At 39.9% G+C, this 20,499-nt stretch overlaps 1 protein-coding gene across 18 annotated transcripts in view; it reads right to left on the bottom strand.

The window, feature by feature from the left end:
• Vsig1 (V-set and immunoglobulin domain containing 1) overlaps positions 1-20,499 on the bottom strand; it is a 177,680-nt gene that overhangs the window by 7,660 nt on the left and 149,521 nt on the right. For 17 of the 18 annotated variants that reach the window (XM_052736898.1, XM_052736914.1, XM_052736925.1 and 14 more), the window contains 4 exons: positions 15,328-15,491; positions 6,122-6,320; positions 519-674; positions 12-131 (listed from right to left, as the gene is read on the bottom strand). In XM_052736898.1, coding sequence (XP_052592858.1) covers positions 12-131; positions 519-674; positions 6,122-6,320; positions 15,328-15,480 — 628 coding nt within the window. In that variant the 5' untranslated portion in view covers positions 15,481-15,491. Of the gene's footprint in view, positions 1-11; positions 132-518; positions 675-6,121; positions 6,321-11,830; positions 11,939-15,327; positions 15,492-20,499 lie in introns of all 18 variants that reach the window. The other variant, XM_052737036.1, reaches the window with a different exon arrangement.

Genomic DNA, 20,499 nt, shown 5'->3' with positions numbered 1-20,499 from the left:
GGTCAACTCACGTGAAGAGGTTAAGTCAATTTCACAGGAACTATTGCCAAGACTGTTTATGGCAGTGCACTGGTAATAACCTTGTTCAAAATTTGTCAGATTTCCGATAACCAAAACTCCAGTGGCCGAGTCTGTCAAAACCAGAAAACGGATCATTAAGATCTCTTGTCATGTCAGTTTGCACTGTTTAAAGCCCACCTGCTTTCTTACAATGGCCTCTCTTGAGAGGAATAGGATCCAACTAGGTCTCTTGCGATGCTCTACAAGTAGCCTACCAAAGACCCTCCATATTCACCACCTCTCAGCTGAATTCTAGACTCTGGGAAGCAGACACATCACAATCATCATGTTAGCAGATGAGTATCATTTTAAGCACATCTCCACTCCACATACACACATACACACACCGACATCAAGGGAAGAGATGCTTGAGAACTTCAGACAGGCATCCAGCATCACATACTGTTAAGTGACCCAATCACCAGGCCAGGCCGGCAGTTATGGAAGGTAATACTCACTGAAATTTTCTTTTACTGGCACAATGGTGTTTCCCTCAATCTTATACCAGTAATACACGGGAGATGGCGTTCCAAAGGCAGAGAAGCAAGACAAGGAAATAGGGTGGCCTGCTTCTGGTCTTCCTTGGATGGTACAAAGGGGCTTGGAAGGTTTGACTGTAAGGCAATAACAAGAAGTAAGATTCCTGCAAGAAAATGGCACTCTGTGACACTGGCAGCCACTTTCTTGCGTTCATTGTACAGAACTTATGTTTATTTAATTTTATTCTTTAAAAACCTTTTGGGGGCAGTTTTCTGGTTGGGCCACCAGATGGCAGTAGAGCACTGCAGCTTCAGGGACCATCTAGTCAGGAAGCCATTAGGATTCAAATAGTGTCTCTTCTGTCTGCCTCTTCCCCGGATTTATAACCATGCATTTCCTCATTGTATCCTAAAATATGCCTTTATTAAAACAGCCAAATGTAAGCAAACTCTGAGTAGAAACATAGCTTGTGTTTTAAAAAGCCATCTTAAATGAAAACAGAGCCCTTAAATACTTTGAGATAAAACCTTTTTAGAAATTCTTTTAAAATATTCCATTAATACTACCTTTTTTTCCTATTTCTTTGTGAGGCTAAGGCAGTTTTTCATTTATTCATCTATAGCTGACCCGAAATTGCTAGAAGGTTTGAATTTGCCTGTGTCCCTCCTCAGCAGAGGAGACCCATTTTGCATCCGTGCTATATGATGATGTAGTCTTGATTTTTCTGCCACTCCACAAGCATTTAGCTATGTGTCTTCTGTCTACCCAGCACTGGACTAGGCACCGCAGATTCAACAGCAACGTTGTCACTTCCGAAGTGGGATTAAGGGTAGTGAGAGATGAAATCACAGAGCACTGGGGGCTGCGTCAGGGATGGCTCTATAGTATACATGTTTTGCACTGGGAACAGGGAGACCATGGAAGGAACTTAAGAAAAGGTAATAATGATGGTCTTTCTAATACTTCACATGGAGCTCTCTCTGATACTGAGGGTTCCTGAACCAAGGGAAAGGTGACTCAAGAGGTATGAAGAAAATAGAGTCACAGGAGCTAGTGAGCAGATACCTACGGAGGATGACGAAGAGGGTAAGATGTACGGTGATTCCCAGGCTTCTGATTGTGTCCATGATCCCGCCACCACCCAAGAGAAAGAATTCATGTAGAAGAACATGTTTTAAAGGAAAGGAGGAGGAGGAAGGAGTGATACTGGGGGCAGTTTGGAACATGCTGGTTTTTCAGCTGTTTATGACAATACCCGGATGGAGAAGTTCTGTGAGTAGCTGTGAATCACAGTCTCCCCATTCTCCTTACTTTGTGCCGTTAGTCTGTTCTTAATAACTTACACAGATGATTATCGTACGTTCTTTGCTTTCCAATTAACAGTCATCCTTTTCTTTTACGTTTGGCTGGTTAGTTGGTTGGTTAGTTTGTGGGTTTGAACTTGCTATATGGCTGGAGATAAACCTTCAATTCATGATCATTTGGCCTCTACCTTCCAAGTGCTAGAATTACAGGCATATGCTACCATACCCAGATCTTCTTAAATTGGATTATAAAAACCATCCCTCTAGCAGCTAACACTCTCTAACTTATGGAATTTATACCTTAAATGCTTCAGACTACTCTTTGGTTCTCCTGGAACACATGATCACAGATCTGGATCCACACAGAACACCAGCTCTCCAATTTAACCCTATAGATATTTGGACAACTAAACCTCAAACTGTCTCATCTATAAAATATGAGTAAGAAATGATCTAACCTCTGGCCAGCCGAAAGAAAATACCACAAACAGGGCCTTACACGCAGAATTGTTGTTGGCTATGGACTGGACTAATTTTTGCTATTGAAATCAATCTTCTAACAGCTTCTGCTCTGGTAACCCTTCTCAGACTCAAACCCTTGTACACATGAAGGAGACGGGTGTGTATAAGCACAACTCTTCAAAATGTTTCACTATCCTTTGAAAACTGGTATCATCTGATTTAGAGCATTTTTTATTTAGATTTCCATCCTCTCTTCCTTATCAATGGCTTTCTGAGATGGGAAAAACTTGATTCAGCTACCTTCAAATAGGCCATCTAGCCATGATCACACTTAGTGTCTTTAAAAAAATGGTCTGAATGTTATAGTCCCTGAATAAGAACAGAACAATCTGAACAGAAAAGCATGGTTATTTCAACATTAAACCTCAGGCACTAGGACTAAATTATAGACAGCAACCTAGAATAACTCATTCGCCGAGTCTAGATTTAAATCCAGATTAGGCCTCTTCTTCTTGTGCTTTTTCTCCTTCTATCTCTCCATATATTTTATTAGGAACAAAACACTAGGTGACTCATTTTGAGACAAGCTGCAAACCTATATATCTTCTAAAACTACTGAATCAGAATTGAGCTGACATTTCATCCAGTTAAAATACCCCCAAAGAGCTAGTATGTTTTACTGGCTAAGCCATTGATCTACCCGTTGGCTTTATTGCTTTCATCAGAATTGGGGTGGAAGGAAAAGGCTCATCTCAGAAGATAAATGAAAATGCTTCTGTGTGTTCACAAAGCTCCTCTAAATTAATAATTTTTATGTGCCAAACTGCAGAATGGAGATAGTGCTCATTCCAAATGTACACATAATAATTATTCAGAGTCTATCTGGGTATTTTTCAGAGATTGATTTTCCAGGGTTGTCATAACTAATGGAAAGCTCTTAAATGAATGGCCATCCAAACCCCCTGCTTCTTTGCCCACTGCTGCTGTCTTCACCTGAATTGTACCCTGCCATTTCAGCCTGTGCTCTGCTTGACACACTCTTGAGCATCCTTCCTCAACCAGCACAGAAGTCTCTTTCCCCGAGAAGCCTTCTCTAGTTCCTGTCTGTAGCTTCCCCATGCCTTCACAGCTTTCCTCCTACTGAAAGCTTTCATACAATCTGTCTCTTTCACTAGATTGGGTTTTGGGAGGGCTGGGACCCTATCTTTTACAGCTTACTATTTCCATTGCTTAGAACAGTAACTGAAGCATGTTCTCAGGCTTTGATTAAGGAACTCTTGAATGCAAAGCAAATACACGTGATTGATAGCCATGCTGGGTGAGGAATGTCTCCCAAAGATGCATTGCTGTACTCTGCCCATGTTCACAGCTGTTTAGCTATAAACATATATGCATTATGGATGTAGTATAACATTTTGCATAACATACCTGTGGGTGTAGTGTAGCATTTAGAAAGGTGACCAAGAAAGGGTACTATTAGGTGATGAGAAAGGATGGAATGCAGGCAAAAGAACACACGAATCATAAAAGAGAATGTAAAGCTAATTGTTTCTTCTAGTTTCAACTCTCTCATAGATTTTTTTATAGTTAACAAGTTCATAAAAACGTAACTGACAGTGAAAGAGGAAAGGCCTAAGCATGGCCATTCTAACTTTTCATACGTTCATTGGGTTGCACTGAGTTTGGGCCAGAGCAAGTGTTTCAGTGGTTACCATAATCTAGCTGTGTGGCATTGTTGTTTGTGAGTTCATTACAATAAAGAGATTTTGAAAATGTAGTGCTATAAAGAGCCTTCCTCAGTGGAGCATCAGTAACTCTCCCTACAACTGGTCCCCCTGGCCCTCCCATCTCTACTTTGCCCAGGCCCAATCTGGGTACTCATATGCAATGGGATTCAAGAACTGAAAACGGACTTCGAAAATTTAGAGATTATTTACTATCACTAATTTCTGGAAAGTTGAAATTCATAGGATAATTTTGTTCTTTTCTGAATTAATAAGAATAGAATTTTTTAGTATTTCTGTGGAAAGAAAGCCATAAATTTTTCAGTATCTTCATTTTATGGATTCTGGCTGCTCCAAGAAAAAGCATGATGAAGTCATGGCAAGACTTATCTGACCCAAAGACTCATAGAAAACAAAACCAAAAACAGACTAGCTCAAGCTATCTTTAGCTTGTGGAAATTCACTGGGAATCCTCTGAATTTCCAAGTTAAGAATATTAACCTTCTTGTCTAGCTTATCTCAGGGCTATTTCCAAGCCTTTTCATGAAAATTGCTTCTGCTCAGATCACCCCAGAGACACAGGGGCAACAGAAAATCATTAGAAGATTAATCCCTCAAATTACTTGAACATTAAAAGGCTCTTTAATCCCCAGCACCTAATTGGATTCTCATAATAAATCAGTAAAGAAGACAGACTTAAAACCTATCTTACAATGGTGGCCTGCATTGTATGAGGTCACTGAGAACAGAAAAAGGCCTAGAACCTAAGTTTACTGATTTTTCGGTCTCATGGTTTTTGGCAATCTTGCCACACTATTTTTCCCCAAAAGACTGATCTTCTGAACTGCCACATAAGCTGTCCTAGGAATAGGTGCATCTATTCCTACACCATACTGAGCACAAGACTCAGTACAACAAAACACAACTGACTGAGCAAACCCTTTCTTAAACATTAGCCCCGGAGCAACACTTCCCTCTCTTTTCGGAGGGTAAATGCAATGGCACACCTCATAGTAAGCATCAACTGGTTCCTTTTAGAATCACATGGGTAGCAAGGCAACTGAGGATAGTTCTCGGAGATGTGCACCTTGTTGTCGTTTGTTGTTTGTTTGAACAACTTAACTAGCTAGTCACTGATTTGGCCTAGTGCTTCCTTTCCAATGATGCATATCCATTTGGGCTGCTGGGAAGGGCTTCAAGCCTTTTCCTCTTCCCTCTAATACTTTCTACTTTAGAGTCTGCAAATAGGTCTTTAGCCCCTGCTGGGTTCTCAGGAGTCTGAAAGATCCCCAGAAATCAAGCAAATTGAGTACTCCTCAAGGGCAGAAGCCATATCTCCATCACTACTAAGCTATTATTTCCTTCCACAAAGTAGGGACACCACAAATCCTGAACAAATGAACTGTTCCAAGTCTATTTTGAGAGCAAATGTGACTTTTCCAGTGTCATACAAGAAATATGTGTTCCTCATAACTTAATTCTTAATAATGGCTTAACAAGTAACATTTTTCCAAATAGCATTAGCATTTTTAAAAAGAGAGTCCTTCTGATCAAAAGTCAAGATAAAAAGTCAGTCACATAGCAAGCTCAAGGCTAGCTATGGCTCCACAAGACTCCGCCTCAAAGTAAAACAAAACTAAATTAGAGATAAATATAAACGAAGTAGACTCTTCTGCCTTTGTTTGAAAAAATGATTTCATGGTAAGATTAGTGGTAGGTTTGGAAAAGGGAATAAATAGGTTGACAGTTGCTTCTTGTAGCTAAGTGTGGCTCTAATTGCAAGTTCCTCCCAAAAGAGTTACTGGTGATCATTTGGTGGGCCAATATTTGTCTCACTCTATCCTTCCAAGCTAGGGATGCTACTGTTTCTGTACATTTTATGGTAATGTTTAGGTATCATTATACAGATTGAGTTGGAAAACTATGTCTACTAATAAGCTAAAACTTAAATAAAACAGTCTTTGATAATAAAAGGAGTAGAGAGGACAATTAGCCCCAGGGACATAATTGACACCATAACCCAGTGCTTTGACTTATTCGATGTCTTAAGTTGCTTCGTGGGAAGAAAAGGCATGAGAATAATGCCCATACCTAACACAGTGACGTCAAGGATGCCTTGGTTTTTGCCGACAAAATCAGGAGGATTGTTGACATCACAGATGTAAATTCCACTGTCCGCTGGTTGCATACGCAAAATGGTGATCGATGCATTACCTGGATTAGTCGACCTTATAATTCTGTCCTTGAATTGCCCAATAGCTGAAGCTTGTCCACCTTCAGAGTAGAAAATCTAGGGTAAAAAAAAATAGTAAAACTGAGAACCTGAGAGTATCCATGATGAGGATAAGTTACCAGGAAGTCCCTTCTATCTGTGGTCCCTGTAGCCAAGATTTCTCAGTTCAGTGGGGCATTTAACTTTCTGACTGCTGTTGGTAGCCATTACCTCATTTGCCTCCAACAGCTCTGTGATGTCACTAGCGCAGGGATTGGGAAGCCTATTTTACAGAAGAGGGGACAACTGGAATTCAGAGGATTTAACTTCTAACCCTGGGCTAGGAAAACAAGACACTCACCTGCTCACTCTACCTGGTAGAAACTCTTCTGCATATGAGATATATCTCAAGAGACATTACCACTATATGAACTTCTGATTCGAGTTTACCTTGCCCACTGAGACTGCTCTCCCTAAAAGTTCAAATGTTCATGTTCCTTTCATGCATACACACCTCTTGGCTAAGCACACTTGGATTCATTCTGTTTGTTAGAAGGATAAAGCTTCAGGGCAGACTATTCCCTGAGAAATCAGTTGGTCTCATTCTCTCTTAGTGGCTGTGGTGAGATAAAAACCAGTCAAACCAGTAAAAAAGGCTTACAGTGTACTAGGCCCATGTTAGTCCATGGTAATCTTTCTCTCCATGTCAAATAAGGGAACTCAGAACTTCAGATGACTCATCTGAAGGCACAGGATTCATTTGTTGCTGCTGTTGTTACATTTACAATGTACTGGACTTGAGTCAAGCAGTGACATATACCTGTAGTCTCAGTCTCTTGGGAAGCTGAAGCAGGGGCACCATGATTTTGAGGACCACTTAAGCTAGATAGCAAGATGATCCTTAAAAACACTCTCATGCATGCTCAAGCAAGACCAAATCTCCCATGGAGAGGGAAGGTGGGCATGAAGTCCACTCCTCCTAGCTGAGGAGCAATTGGCAATTGATAACTGCTGGGAGAGGAAAAGTCAGTTTTAAGAGTGTGGTTACTGGTAAGTCAACCACATGCCAATGGAAGGCCACCCGTTCAGGAATATATATGCAGCACAAATTGGATTTGATGGGGAGAAAATGAGAGGACACAAAACTGGGTGGGTAGGGAAGGGGAATGGATCTGGGAACAGTGTGCAGGGGGTGAATAGGATCAAAACACATTGTACAAAGAAAAGCTACAAGGAGTCAGTGGCTACAGAAAGAGGGAGAATCAGGATTCCCCAGGGATGAGCCCCCTAACTGGTTATTCAGTAGCAAGTGGCCAGCTCTAAAAATGTACACGTATGCACAACACTATATGGGCTCAGCGGGTTGTATTTATATGTTTACTCATATATGTGTAATAATAATAATTAAAGAAAAACATATGAATTTGAGAGGGACCAAGGTGGAAGGGAAGATATGGGAGAGGAAGGCAGGAAAAGGAGGGAAGAAATGATTTAATACGGTACACATATACAAAAATAATAAAAAGATACTATCATATAGCAAAATTGTTAAAAAAAATAAATTTTACAATAAGATAACTGATTAAAGAAATATCTGAATTCTACTCCCATCTCCATTAAATTGCATGGATCTTAGGTATTAATGACAAACATAGGATAAGAATGATGTGGTAGAGAGAAGTCTGGCCTAGGTGTCACATGACCTAGGTTTTCCCCACAGCTCTGCCTCTGACTGTGATGTAGTCACATGAGGCATCCTCTAACTATGCCTCCATAGCAACTTGCTGGGTGATAAGAAGCAGAGATAGCTAATCTCTCTAACCTTTTAGTTTCCACATGTGAACGAGGAGCCGGAGCAATGTTTTCCAAAGGAGGACATTGATTTTCAGTGGTGTCTACATGAAAACCCTCTAATGTTAATATGTTTAAGAGAACACATCTAGCATACCAAATATGTAACGTTATGGATATTATTGCTTAGGTGACACTCAGGTTTTAGGAATTTAAAAGTCTCAGTCAACATAGAAATCATTAACTAAAAAATCGTTTCAGGGATACACAAATATGACAAAAATTATGAGGCTGGGACCTGAGTGACTACAACTTGGGAATCACTAGATGAGGTAATAAGAGCTGAGTTCCCTTCACAATATACATATTCTGTGTACACAGTTTGCTAAATTAATATAAATGTGTGTCATCCCACGACTGCTGTTTATGTCTCATAAATTGGGATTGCTTTAGTCTAATGAGACAAGTTATTTTCATAAAAAAAAGCTTCTAGATGGTTTTTCCATTTCATTTACTTCATTAGCCTCACTTCAAAGAAGAAACTGAAGCCAGGGGAGGTTTTAAAAATGGCACAAAAGTAACAGTTGAGGGATGGGTGTGAAACTGAATGGAAGAGCACTTGCCAAGCATGTATGATGTCCTCCATTTCACCCTCAGTCAGAAAAAAAGGGGTGAAACACAAAAGCAAAACAAATTTAAACAGGAGTAAAATCAGTTCCCCTAATTCCTTGCCCAGAGCTCTTTATCCACCCAATCTATTAAAAAGAGAAGAGTCAGAAAAACCAAAAGAAGATATTGTCTAGTGGGATTCACAGCTCTTCTCCTTTACACAGAAAGGGAATACATTTTAAAGGAAGACCAACAAGCAGACTTTTAAGGGAAAATTTTCTAAAAAATAAGCATAATTAAAGTGAAAGCAACATACTCTCTTCTTTGTTTTCTCAAACGTTTTTTCCTGCCCTAAGCACAGTGTCCTATAGTTCATTTATTCATGCCTCCTGAACTTAACCCTGGCATGGCAGTGTTTGACTAGAAAGCTACAATTAACTCAAGGTATTCAAATGAGACAGGTGTAGATTTAACTTATCAAAGGACTTTGCTACACGGCAGGCAACACTAAGTCTATTCACGTGGTAACGGGCAGCATGAGATCCAGTCTCTTACCTGGGACACGGCCTGCTGCCATCAGGACAGCCCTTTCCAACCTAAGCCTGTAACCAGTGCCTCTGCTCCCAAGAGGAGACAGGCCAGCCCTGCTTTATGACATTTGATGATGTCACAATGAGATACAACATTAATCCTGCCACAGAAAGCAGGGCTTTCTCTCAATGTCTCCTCTTCTTGCCCTCTTTGCCATGCTGGTGGCCGGTGGGTAGAGTCACCAAAGCCTATGAGTGATTAAATCCTCTTTGAGATCACTTAGTTCACGTCACTGAGGTTCAGGAGCCAGCTGGATATTAGAAATATGAGAACAAGGTGGGGCAGGGTCTAGAAGTAGGGGTAGGCTTATAAAGGCCAAGGGGACCATGGTATACTGAAGAGCTGGCATAACTTGTGGAAGCAAAATGCTGGCCCAGCCAACCAAAATACATCTGCTGGCCAAATCGGCCTCTAGTTTGTAAATTTTTCTAGAATTAATTAGTACTCTATATGACCATTCATATCTTAACAAAGTTAAGTTTAAAATGTATATGTATCTATATTATATTGATATAAAATTTATACTGAACAGTTTGGCCACACAGTGCACTCTGCATGCTCCAGCTGCACTGCAGGCTCCTTGGTATCTTTACACAGCAGCCTTCCTCTGCCTGCCACGCCAAGTTCCTAGTCACACAAGGCTGCAGCTGGCAGCCAGTTGTTTCCTCCATTTTGCGCCACCCACTCTCAAACTAGAAGCTTGATGTCGGAGCAAGAAGGCTTGAAAGGATCCCATCTGCTTTCTATTTGAGTGAGAGTTGGGTTTACTAAATGCCATTAGCTTTCAGAACTGTTTTCCAGGTTCCTTTGGGAGATATGGAAGCCCGGGAGTCCACAGCTAAACCACACATTCTTTCCTTTTCCTCCCTTCCAGCTTCTTGCTTTCCAGCATTGTTCCTAAAACAGCTAGACATGGGCGGGAAAGTGGCAAAGGTTTCAGGCCCAGAATTTTGTCTTTCTGTACTGTGAAGGCTAGGATTGTACACAACAGAAACAGAATACTGTAAGAAAGGCTCTCTTGTTATTTGCTTGAGCTGTCCACTGTTTGAGGGACTATTGTGTGTGCTTTTTGGCTGAAATACTGGGAGATCCCTTCTTAGGTGCACTTCTTCAACAGAAATGAAGTCCAGACTAGACAAGCATTAGTGAGAAGAGATGGAAGACTTATTGTGTTCTTCCCTGACAGCAACAGTAGCATTTGGGACAACTGGTTGTGTGGATCTCTGGCATGTATTTCAGAGCATAGCAGCTCTAAGCCAGCACTCACCAAATGTCACTAAGGGCTGACGGTCCTCAAAAATAAAATCAATGCCCTCTCCATTATTCAATTCTCCTGAAGTCATGGAATACACAAACACACCCCAAGATTGCCGAACCATTTGAAATAATATAACCTACAGAAAGGACAGTAGTTTTAAAAATGTAAGAAGTCATAAAATATGTAAGACACTAGGTTCTGGGGAAGAAGTTGTCCAAAGTGTAGACATGTCATGGATATGAGGATGGTGAAGGATTTCTATTGTAAGGACTCTAGTGGAGCACTGTCTAACGGACCCATGCTAAGCGCATCAGTGTGCATTTTATTCATGGCTAAGTGTTGTCTCTAGCTCTAGCATAACAAGCCAGATGGAAAAGGGAAGAATCTATTGCCAGAGGGGCACCAGATCTCCCCAAACTTCCTTGGTAGCCTGCTTGTGTCAGGTGAGTTTTCAGAGGAGATTGCCCCCTGAAGGATGGTGTGAAGCTGTCCATAGTTTTGGACACAGGAAATTTCTGAAAGGAAGACCAAAAGGATGCTCTTTGTCCTCAGGATCAGAGGACTTGTGGAAAGAGCATTTTCCATGCACCAAAGGGACCTCCCTAGAGATGGCCTTCAATGAGACACAGTATGTGGCCCTGGGTACTGAGAAACACTATCCCCCAGAGTCAACTGCTGTTTAATGCAATGGTTTTGAGGAGAAGGAGAAGAGACATGTGGCAAAAGATGGCCACCAGCTTGCTCAGAGCAACTATAGGGCCCTGAATCTTTTGGGGAAGGATTGAAAGAGTTCTAGGCATGGGCATGAGAAGGTGAACTCAAAAAACTTCTCTAGGTTTTATTTTATTTTTTAAAAACTATTTATGAATATGCATGTGTATCTGTGTGTGGTTATGTGCATGGGAGTGAAGGCGTCCAAGGAGGCCAGAAGAGGGTATTGGGTCCCCTGGATTTAGGCAATTGTGAGCCATCTAACATGGCTGCTGGGAATCAAACTCAGGTCTTCTGTAATATCAGCAAGCTCTCTTAACTGCTGAGCCATCTCTCAAGACCATACTTTTCTAGTTTTTATTAGCACAAATGATACACACCTATAATCCCAGTACTTAGGAGGCTGAGGCAGGAGGATTCGAAGTTCAAGGCCATCCTGTACTCTATACAGGTCCTGTCTCAAAAGCCAAACCACAACAAAACAAACTTCCCCAGATTTATATAGGGCTTGGACTGATCTGTATTGTTACCAAACATAAACCCTTCCATCCCACTCCTAAGGCAGGTGCTAGTGTCCTAGGCTGCACTTAGTGGAGGGATCTAGTAGTACATCAATGGGTTTTCTTACCTGAGAGGTCCAGCTACATCTTCCCCGAGCGTCTCTTGCATGCGCCATTTTTAGACACTGACTGACTGCCTTTTCCTCCATACCCTCAGTGTTGGGGTGCGAGCCATGCTGTGTTTGAGCAGAAATGGGTGGATCTGAGAGCTGAATGCTACATGCTATATTGCCACATCAACCCAGGAGTTGAATTAAATCACTCAGTGGTCAGTCTAGCAACACCTTACTCCCATATGTCACAGAATGTTCTATAAACAGCAGTCTCTATTACAGATACATGTGGGGGGATGGTGGCTTAAGAGAGCATTTCATGTATCACAGGCTGGCCTTGAACTTTTAGGAAGTCATTAATGACCTTGAATTTCTGATCCACCTTCTTCCACCTCCTGAGTGCTAGCATTATGGGCATGCACGACCATGCCTGCTGTATGTGGTGCTAGGGAATTGAACACAGGGCTGCATGCACACTAGGCAAACATACTATCAACTAAGCTACTTCTACAGCCTAGGGGTCTCTTTTTAATATCCGCAAACATCCTACTGGCATTCACTAGATGAACTTACAACGTGTTCTACAGAAGTTTAAATGTATGAAAATGGGAAGCCACCTGGAGTGAAAGCCAAACTCTATTTTGAAAAATACTATCTCAACCCAGGATGTCTGCAAACTCTTAGCTGAACAAGTTCTGCTCAAGAATGAGAAGTAGCAGAGAAAAGGGTTTGGGCTCTCCCTCCAGCCATTAGGGACCGGGTAGGGAGAGCAACTGGGGGTCCAAGGCTAGGAAATTCCTAGAGCTCTGTCATAGCTGAGTTATACAGTTATGCTAAGTGTACCTTGTTGGGCTGGTTTTTCTGGTCCCTCTGATATAGCTGGGACATGGATGAGATAATTTTGAGAAACCCAATTTTATGAATGGTGATATTAATGATAATAGCTCATAGTCACTGAATGTTTGCAGTATAGAAGGCTTTCTAGTGTTTCAGAAGAACAATCTCCTTCAATTTTTTTCATTAAAGCTGTTAAGATAGGTGAGTAGCCCCATTTTACAGGCGGGAAAATTGAATCTCTAAGAAGTAAAGTGACTTGTCTAGGGTCATCCAGCCAGCAAATAGGTGGCAGAGTGAGGAGCAGAACTGCCATCCATCCAGAAGTTTTTATTGGGACCCCAAACTGATCCCAAAGAAAGGCCCATGTATGCATGGTAGAAAAGGAGAGGAGAGGGAAGAAGGGGAAGAAGAGAAGAGGAAAGTCAGTTATCTTGAGTAGAGACTCAAAGAGGGCTGTGATGGGGATGTGGCAAGGGTAAGTAAGCAGAGGGAAGATGGGGAAACAGGAGAGAAGAAAGTTTGTGTTTGGGTGAGTGTTTTTCACCCTCCTTGTCCTCAAGCAGCCCTGATCCTCCTTGTCCTCCTCAGCACAGGTATTGCAACGGTCTCAAGCATTTTTCATTTGATCTAGCAGCTCAGGGGAAAGAACTTCATTTGATCTGGCAAGTAAAGAAAGCAATTCATCAAATACTTGTCAAAAGATTTTTAAAAGGCTCTTCTAAAAGAAGGCCCAAGCTCCAGCCAAACTCACTACAATTGCCTAAAGCTTCTTCTCCTGCAGTCTCTTCCAAAGAAAAGTTTATTGCTAGTCACAATCTTCTCCCTGCTTCTAAGTAGCCAGAGTTCAATCACGAGTGGCTCTGTAAATTCCAGTATCAGGGCATACAAAGTGAAGAATCTGCACTCTTGAGCTCAGATTCGCTTGGCTTGGCCTCCAGGAAGTTGAGGACATCTTGAACTGACTATCAAGCACAAGACATTTCAAAAGATGCTGAGGTCTCTCTGAATGCAGCTACCACTAGAAAAATGAAAAGGACAATGTGTTGACAAGACTACTAAGAAATCAAAGTTTTAAAAGAATGGATCATGTGATTATTGCCATCTTAAGTGAAAATAACCAGTGGGAAAAAGCAATTATTTCTTAGTTGACACAAACATATCGGGACACTTTGGGTGATGGAAACTGGCAGCATTAGTGTTATTATTTGCTGCTGATGGTCTTGCTGTTGATGTTTGCATGGGATAAAAGTGAGAGGGCTTTATAGTTTTCAAGTGTTTTCATATGCCTTATGTCAGATCATTCCCCATGAGTACTATCATTTTATTGTATTTTAAAGAGAGGGAGAGGCAGGGAGTGATACCAATATTGTCTAACCATAACCAATATTAAACAAAACTGTTTAACTTTAAATACAGCGTAGCAATGATGGAATCTCCCTGTGGAGAGATAAGGAAATGTTCACAATCTCAAGTAGAGAAATTCTGTACCTACAAAGTGTCAGTGACAGCTGAAGCTTAGCTGGTCAAGATGTGGCTCCTCCAAGCTAATACCTTCCTTCCCCTCCACTTCTTTTTTTGGGGGTGGGGGGTTCGAGATATGGTTCCTCTGTGTAGCTCTGGCTGTCCTGGAACTCACTCTATAGACCAGGCTGGCCTCAAACTCACAGAGATCCACCTGTCTTTGCCTCCCAAGTGCTGGGATTAAAGGTGTGTGTCACCACCGCCTGGCCCTTCCCCTCCACTTCCGCTTCTAGGCCACCCTCCCTCATCTTCCTAATGAACAAATCTCCCCTTTCTCCCAAAGCCCAACTCAGGTGGAGCTGACTATTCCAAACCACCGTTGTTGGTCTCTTCACTATTTGGGGTCACGAATCATTTTGTGAACCTGGTAACAGTAGACCTTATTCTTCAAGGGATGTATAGAGGCACGAATGGTAAATGTGTTTGCATACACATGTGCACAGATGTACACACACACACATCTATGTAATACGATTTTAGCTCTTGGGATAATTTTCAGAAAGAGTAATTCTCAAAGCCAAACAAGGAAAATCTAGCTAGGCAGTTTGCCTGTGAAATCATCTTTCCCCATAGGTGCTCATCCACCCTGTTCTGTCAACTTCTCCCAAAACCTTTGTCCACCCCTTCCATCCTTTGTCTTCTGACCTCATGCTGCCCTTGATTACATAGGGTTCATTACTACCACAGCCCTTCTCCATCGATCTGGGGAATCTCAAACTGTCAGGACTCAATCTGGAACAATGAGTGAATTCCCTTGACAGGCAGATCCCAGTTATTACATTAGGCAGATTCATTAGGGTTTTCATGTGAACTAGAGTCTTCTGGAAATAACAGGGAGATATTTGGAACATATCCTTTAAAAGCTACTGCTTACTTCACCTATGAGGAAGCCTGTGGTTATTCTGGAATACATGGTACACATGATGCTGACTATTCAAAATTGAGATAACAGACAAACATAAACATGGAAACACAAAGACCAAGTCATTTAGATAGACTGCCATCCCTAAACAGCTATCTAAAAATTCAGTGTCTCAAATTTTGTCATTGTTCTCACTAGCTCCTTCATATTCCACTGTTCCTTCATAATTCTCATCCCAACAGTTTTCAGAGAGAACTACTAAGCGGGAGTAATTTAGTTAGAGAATCCTTACAGAAACTGGCTCCGTGTCCTTATTGTGGAAGAAAGACCATTGGATTGTAAGCTTGTCCAGGGACTTCACAGTGGTGGTATAAAGGCAGAGAAGAGTGGCATTAGATCCAACAGTCGCATTCACGAAAGTGTTTGGGATGGTCACTTGCACCATACTAACCTGACCTGAAAAGATAATCATCAGATAATTAGTAGTACATACATTCTGATGGCATTTTCATCACAAAATACAAAACATCTTGTTTAGAGACTCTGAGATGGGGAAGAGAGCAGAATGAAACATACAGGAGACCCGAGGCAGACAATAGACACAGGAAAGACTTTCTAACTCATAATTTTCTAACAAATTATGACAAGATGATGATCAAAACCTAGATGATGGTGAGATAATAACACTGGTATTTCATATATGGTAATTCACATAAGGGTCATGTTATATACAGCTTCTTATGGTTTTACTCAGGAACACTAAAAGGTTTGAGTATGGAGAACAATCAACCCAGATTTCCCATGAGAGAACCATCCTTGAATACAGAGCATTTATTTAAAGAACTAGGCAAGTCAGAAGCAAAGGCTTTGCCAGGGCTTTCAAGGCCCAAACTAGGAAAACTCTGGATGAGTTAACTGTCCTATACCTAAGACCACTGTATGTGGTGGGGCTTACTGGGAAATCTAAATTATTCCATGGTAGTATGAAGATGTCAGTTTTCTTATACACATTCATCCTTTTATGAGTATGTACTGGAGTGAACCAAAATCTACATAATAGGTAATAATGTTACTGATCTGGTGACTAAAGGAATATGTGTTGTGTATTTTTCTAATTTTTTGTTTTAATTTTTAACACAGAAAATGTAGGTAGAAATATTGTACATTGAGAAATCATTTTGAGGGACCTCAGTAACTTTTTGTGATATTGAAGCCAGAAAACAGAGGCTTGTGCATGCTAAGTAGGCCCTGTACTTCTGAGCTACAAGTTCATGCTCTCATTACTGGTTTGTGTTTGGTCGCATTATACTGAGATGCCATGATTTGTATGATTTCACTTATTTTAAATTTAGGTTTGGATGATCGAGTATGTGGTCTCTCTCAGTCCACATTTTGTAGGTGCTTGGGGAAATTGTCCATTATGCTATTGTTGGGCTGTGTGGTTTATACAAGAAGATGTCATTTAAAGCACTGCACAAGGCTCTGAGTTCAATTCCCAGAACTGCAAAATAAAAGACCGAACAAACCATGATGAATATGTGAAGCATAACAATCTACTGCTGTCAATATTTTACTAGTTGGAGTAATATGTGTAAATTTCACTTACGTTTTGGTCCACTTACCTTCTCAACATTTAAATGTCATTGTCTCAAGTAGAAGATAATGGTAAAAGAGAATGCTGTAGTTTTTCTTTCAATCACCACATATGATATACAGAACTCATAAGTTAAAGCAGACAACTATATATATATATATATATATATATATATTCATATTTCTGCCATTTCTTTTGTTCCTTCTATCTCCATAATGCTTTAAGACCCTTCCTTTTGTCAGCTTCTTTATTTCAGAAATAATTCTTTTAGCCATTCTTCAAGGGTATGCCTGATAGGTGAAGATATTTTTTCCACCTTTGACTGAGAATCTCATTATTATTTTCCCTTAATTTGTGAAAGATAGTTTCACTAGACACAGATTCTATTCTCTGTCATCTTTGCTGTACTACTGAGACTATCAGCATGTTTCTTATTTTTATTATTGTATTTTTTAGTTCTATAATTTCCACTTGGGTTTCTTGGGAAGACAAATAATCTAATTTTACTTCAAAATAATTCAAAGTAGAGGAAAATTGAAGGTGAAGTTATACATTAAAAAAGTCTCCAGGACTGGAAATACAGCTTGGGGGTAGAGTACTTGCCTAGCATGTGCAGAGCCCTGATTTTGATCACCAGCAATGCAGAAAGAAGTCTTCAGAGAAATAGATGACTGCAATGTCTGACTCTTATTGACTTCCTTGTCTCTCAATTTAAAATTAACTGAAAGGTACTTGTACACATGGGGTGCATGTGTGGTATTCTTGATGTTGTGATATATTACACAGTAATTATATCATTAACTGATATAGCCATCATTTAACACATTTATCATTTTTCGGTAATGAGGACATTTAAAATGTATTCTCTTAGCCACTTTGAAATACATACTACGTAATTACAATTAGTAAAGAAAAGAGCCATGGATTTGAATGAGAGAGGGGTAGCACATATGGGAGGGTTTAGAGGCAGGAAAGGGAAGGGAGAAATATAAGTAAATTATAATCTCAAAATTTTTTTTACAAATAAATACACACTATACTAGCTATGGTCACTTTGATATGCAATAGGTTTTTAGTTTACATTTCCTGTCTAACTAGAACTCTGAATGTATTGAACATCAATTTTATGCTAAATACTGGAGAGACAATGTTGAACATGAGTCCCAATCTCTGCCTGTCATGTCAAAGCAACAGAAAGCCATTTCTAGCACAGGTCAGAGTGGTAGTGAATGAAAGTTAGTGATATAAGCAATACAAATCTGATTCAAACATTTCCTATTTTTTATAATAGACACATATGTCTGTAATAATTTGAGATTTATAAAAGCTCAGAAAATACATATTGGAATTCAGACAGTATTTTCAAACTTTAAAGTGAGACATTTTTAAGAACACTTCACATTGCCTCACAACAACAATTGCAAAGCAAAATCACCAGCCCATTTTATTACCCATATTGCCAATATTCAGCACCATAATTAATTCTCAAATTCTGAGAAACAGATAGTTTTCAGGCATTGGCCAACCTTAATACAGTGACGAAAAACATCAGCGCTTAGAGCTATGGAATTGATGTCAGTGTTTAATTTTTCAAATAAACTTCACTATAAAAACCTCAGTCCATGCCAGGCCTGGTATTTTTTTCTCTGCCTGCTGCCTGTGGATCAAGATGTAAAGCCGTCAGCTACTGCTCCAGTGCCATGCTTGGCTGCTTCCTGCCATAATGATAATAGACTAACCCTCTGAAACTGTTCAAATTGTCCCAGCACTGGCTAGCTAGAGATCGTTCAGTTTGGCTTGCATCTCTTTGACATGCATCAATCCAAACTTTATCAAGGAACATCATTTACACACTAGTTGTGAGATTTAACATTTTAAATATATTGTATGTTTGGTTGTTCAAGGACATCATACTCCAGAAGTCTCTGTAATAAAGTGAACCATAGGCAGGTGTATTGTTTCTCTGTTCTACAGAAATCAATGAAACAAGCAGGATGCCTGAATGCAATATGGAAAATGATTTAGTAGAAGCGGATTTGATAGACAGACAAAATGCTGAGTTTATAAAGAAGTAAATAAGAAAAGAGAGCATAATAATGAAGATAACTTGGTTTTCTCAGACACAATAAAACTCATTCACACAACAGACACTTAATCCACATGCCTGAGACAGAAACACTTTTATCTTCTTTTTTCCTTAGAGGTGAAGTGGGGCAGTGATGGTGCACACCTTTAATCCCAGCAGGTAGTGGCAGTCAGATCTCTGAGTTCAAGGCCAACCTGGTCTGCACAGGAAATTCCAGGAAAGGCAAGACTACACATAGAAACCCTTTCTCGAAAAACAGCAACAACAAAAACCAACAAAACCAACCAAAAAAGTAGAATTAGATCTATTTTTTAAGACAAAAAAACCAGAGCATTTCAGGTATCAAGGTATCAACAATAGCATTAGACAGAGAACATGTCTTTTATTCCTTCACACTGGAAGACTATGCTCTGGTGGGAAATTTAAGGAGCTATGATTGGGAAAGACGTCATGGGAAGAAACTCTGCTCAGACGAATAAACACTAAAAAAAGCGGATATATCACCACAGAAGCAAATGTTTAAAATCCCAAGTGTAAATTAAGAACTAATGAATAGTCTTGTTTGTACAAACTGGCTCTTTAAGGGTGAGAAGAAATATGTACAAAAGTTAGGAGGCCTAAGGTCCCAGGACATCAGAGAGAGACAAGTCAATCCCTAAATGATCCCATCACAAATATTGACTTTCAATGACAGTAATAAAAGTGGAGAAAAAGATTAAGGAATATTCCAAAGAAATCTGATGACATAAAATATCTAGAAAAATAAAACACTGACAAACAAGAGTCTAAAAAACAGGTACCTATACTTACACTTCTGATGAGCCTTCAGAAATGGATTTTTCTTATATTTTAATTAAAGAACCATCAATATTCTTAAAAGGCATCCTTCATGGAGGCTGGAATGATGGATCAGTGGTTTAGAGCATTTGTTACTCTTAAAGAGGACCCCAGGATCCTTTCTAGCACCCACATGCTGACTCACAATCATCCCTATCATTCCAGAAAGTCTGATGCCCTCTTCTGACCTCTATAGCATCAGGAACATACATGGTACACATACATTCATGTAGGTAAATCATTCATGCACATAAAATAAATAAATAGATGTAAAAACTTTACAAAATACTTCCTTCATGGTACAACTGTTCAATTCATCTGTTTAAGGAAATTCAATATTTCAGTGCTTTGTGAAACACTCTAAACATCAATATTTTATCTATTTTTAAATGCATCATACTAATCTATACAACACGGCACATAGTTTAGAGGAAATGCGCACATGTTGGGTATTCTTTAACACCAATAGTATATTGAAAAGCATGTAATTAAGTATAGCAAGAATCTTCCATAGCCTTGAAATAGAATTAGTTGAGTAGAGTGGCAATAGCCAAATGGAGCAGAGATTTCAAACAACTGCAATCATAATAACTGAGTCCCTGAAATACAACTGCCCAAATCACTTGGATATTCTAGGACAAGAAACATAAATCAATATATCCCCAAATGATACAGTGTTTTTATCCCAGAATATCAAAATGATTTCTATTATCATTAATTTTGCCCTATTCAGGAATTGTGGGTTCATGGGCATTTAGCTTCTAGTTTTAGTTATAATCTAAGTATTATTTATTAACTCATTCACTTTAATTTCACAATTTTTGGCATCTGGCCATTCTTTCAGTTGGTTCTTTGAAGAGCCCCACAAATGTGCTTTACTAGCCTGGGTCAGTCTTCTCTATTTTCTGTCCTGTACATAGAATAAACCACTTCTGTAAACAGCCATT

The sequence above is a fragment of the Peromyscus californicus genome, unplaced genomic scaffold (genome assembly GCF_007827085.1).
Source record: "Peromyscus californicus insignis strain IS unplaced genomic scaffold, ASM782708v3 Scaffold_10__1_contigs__length_136768540, whole genome shotgun sequence".
Classification (NCBI taxonomy): Eukaryota; Metazoa; Chordata; class Mammalia; order Rodentia; family Cricetidae; genus Peromyscus; species Peromyscus californicus.
This window is presented reverse-complemented; position numbering and strand designations above follow the sequence as displayed.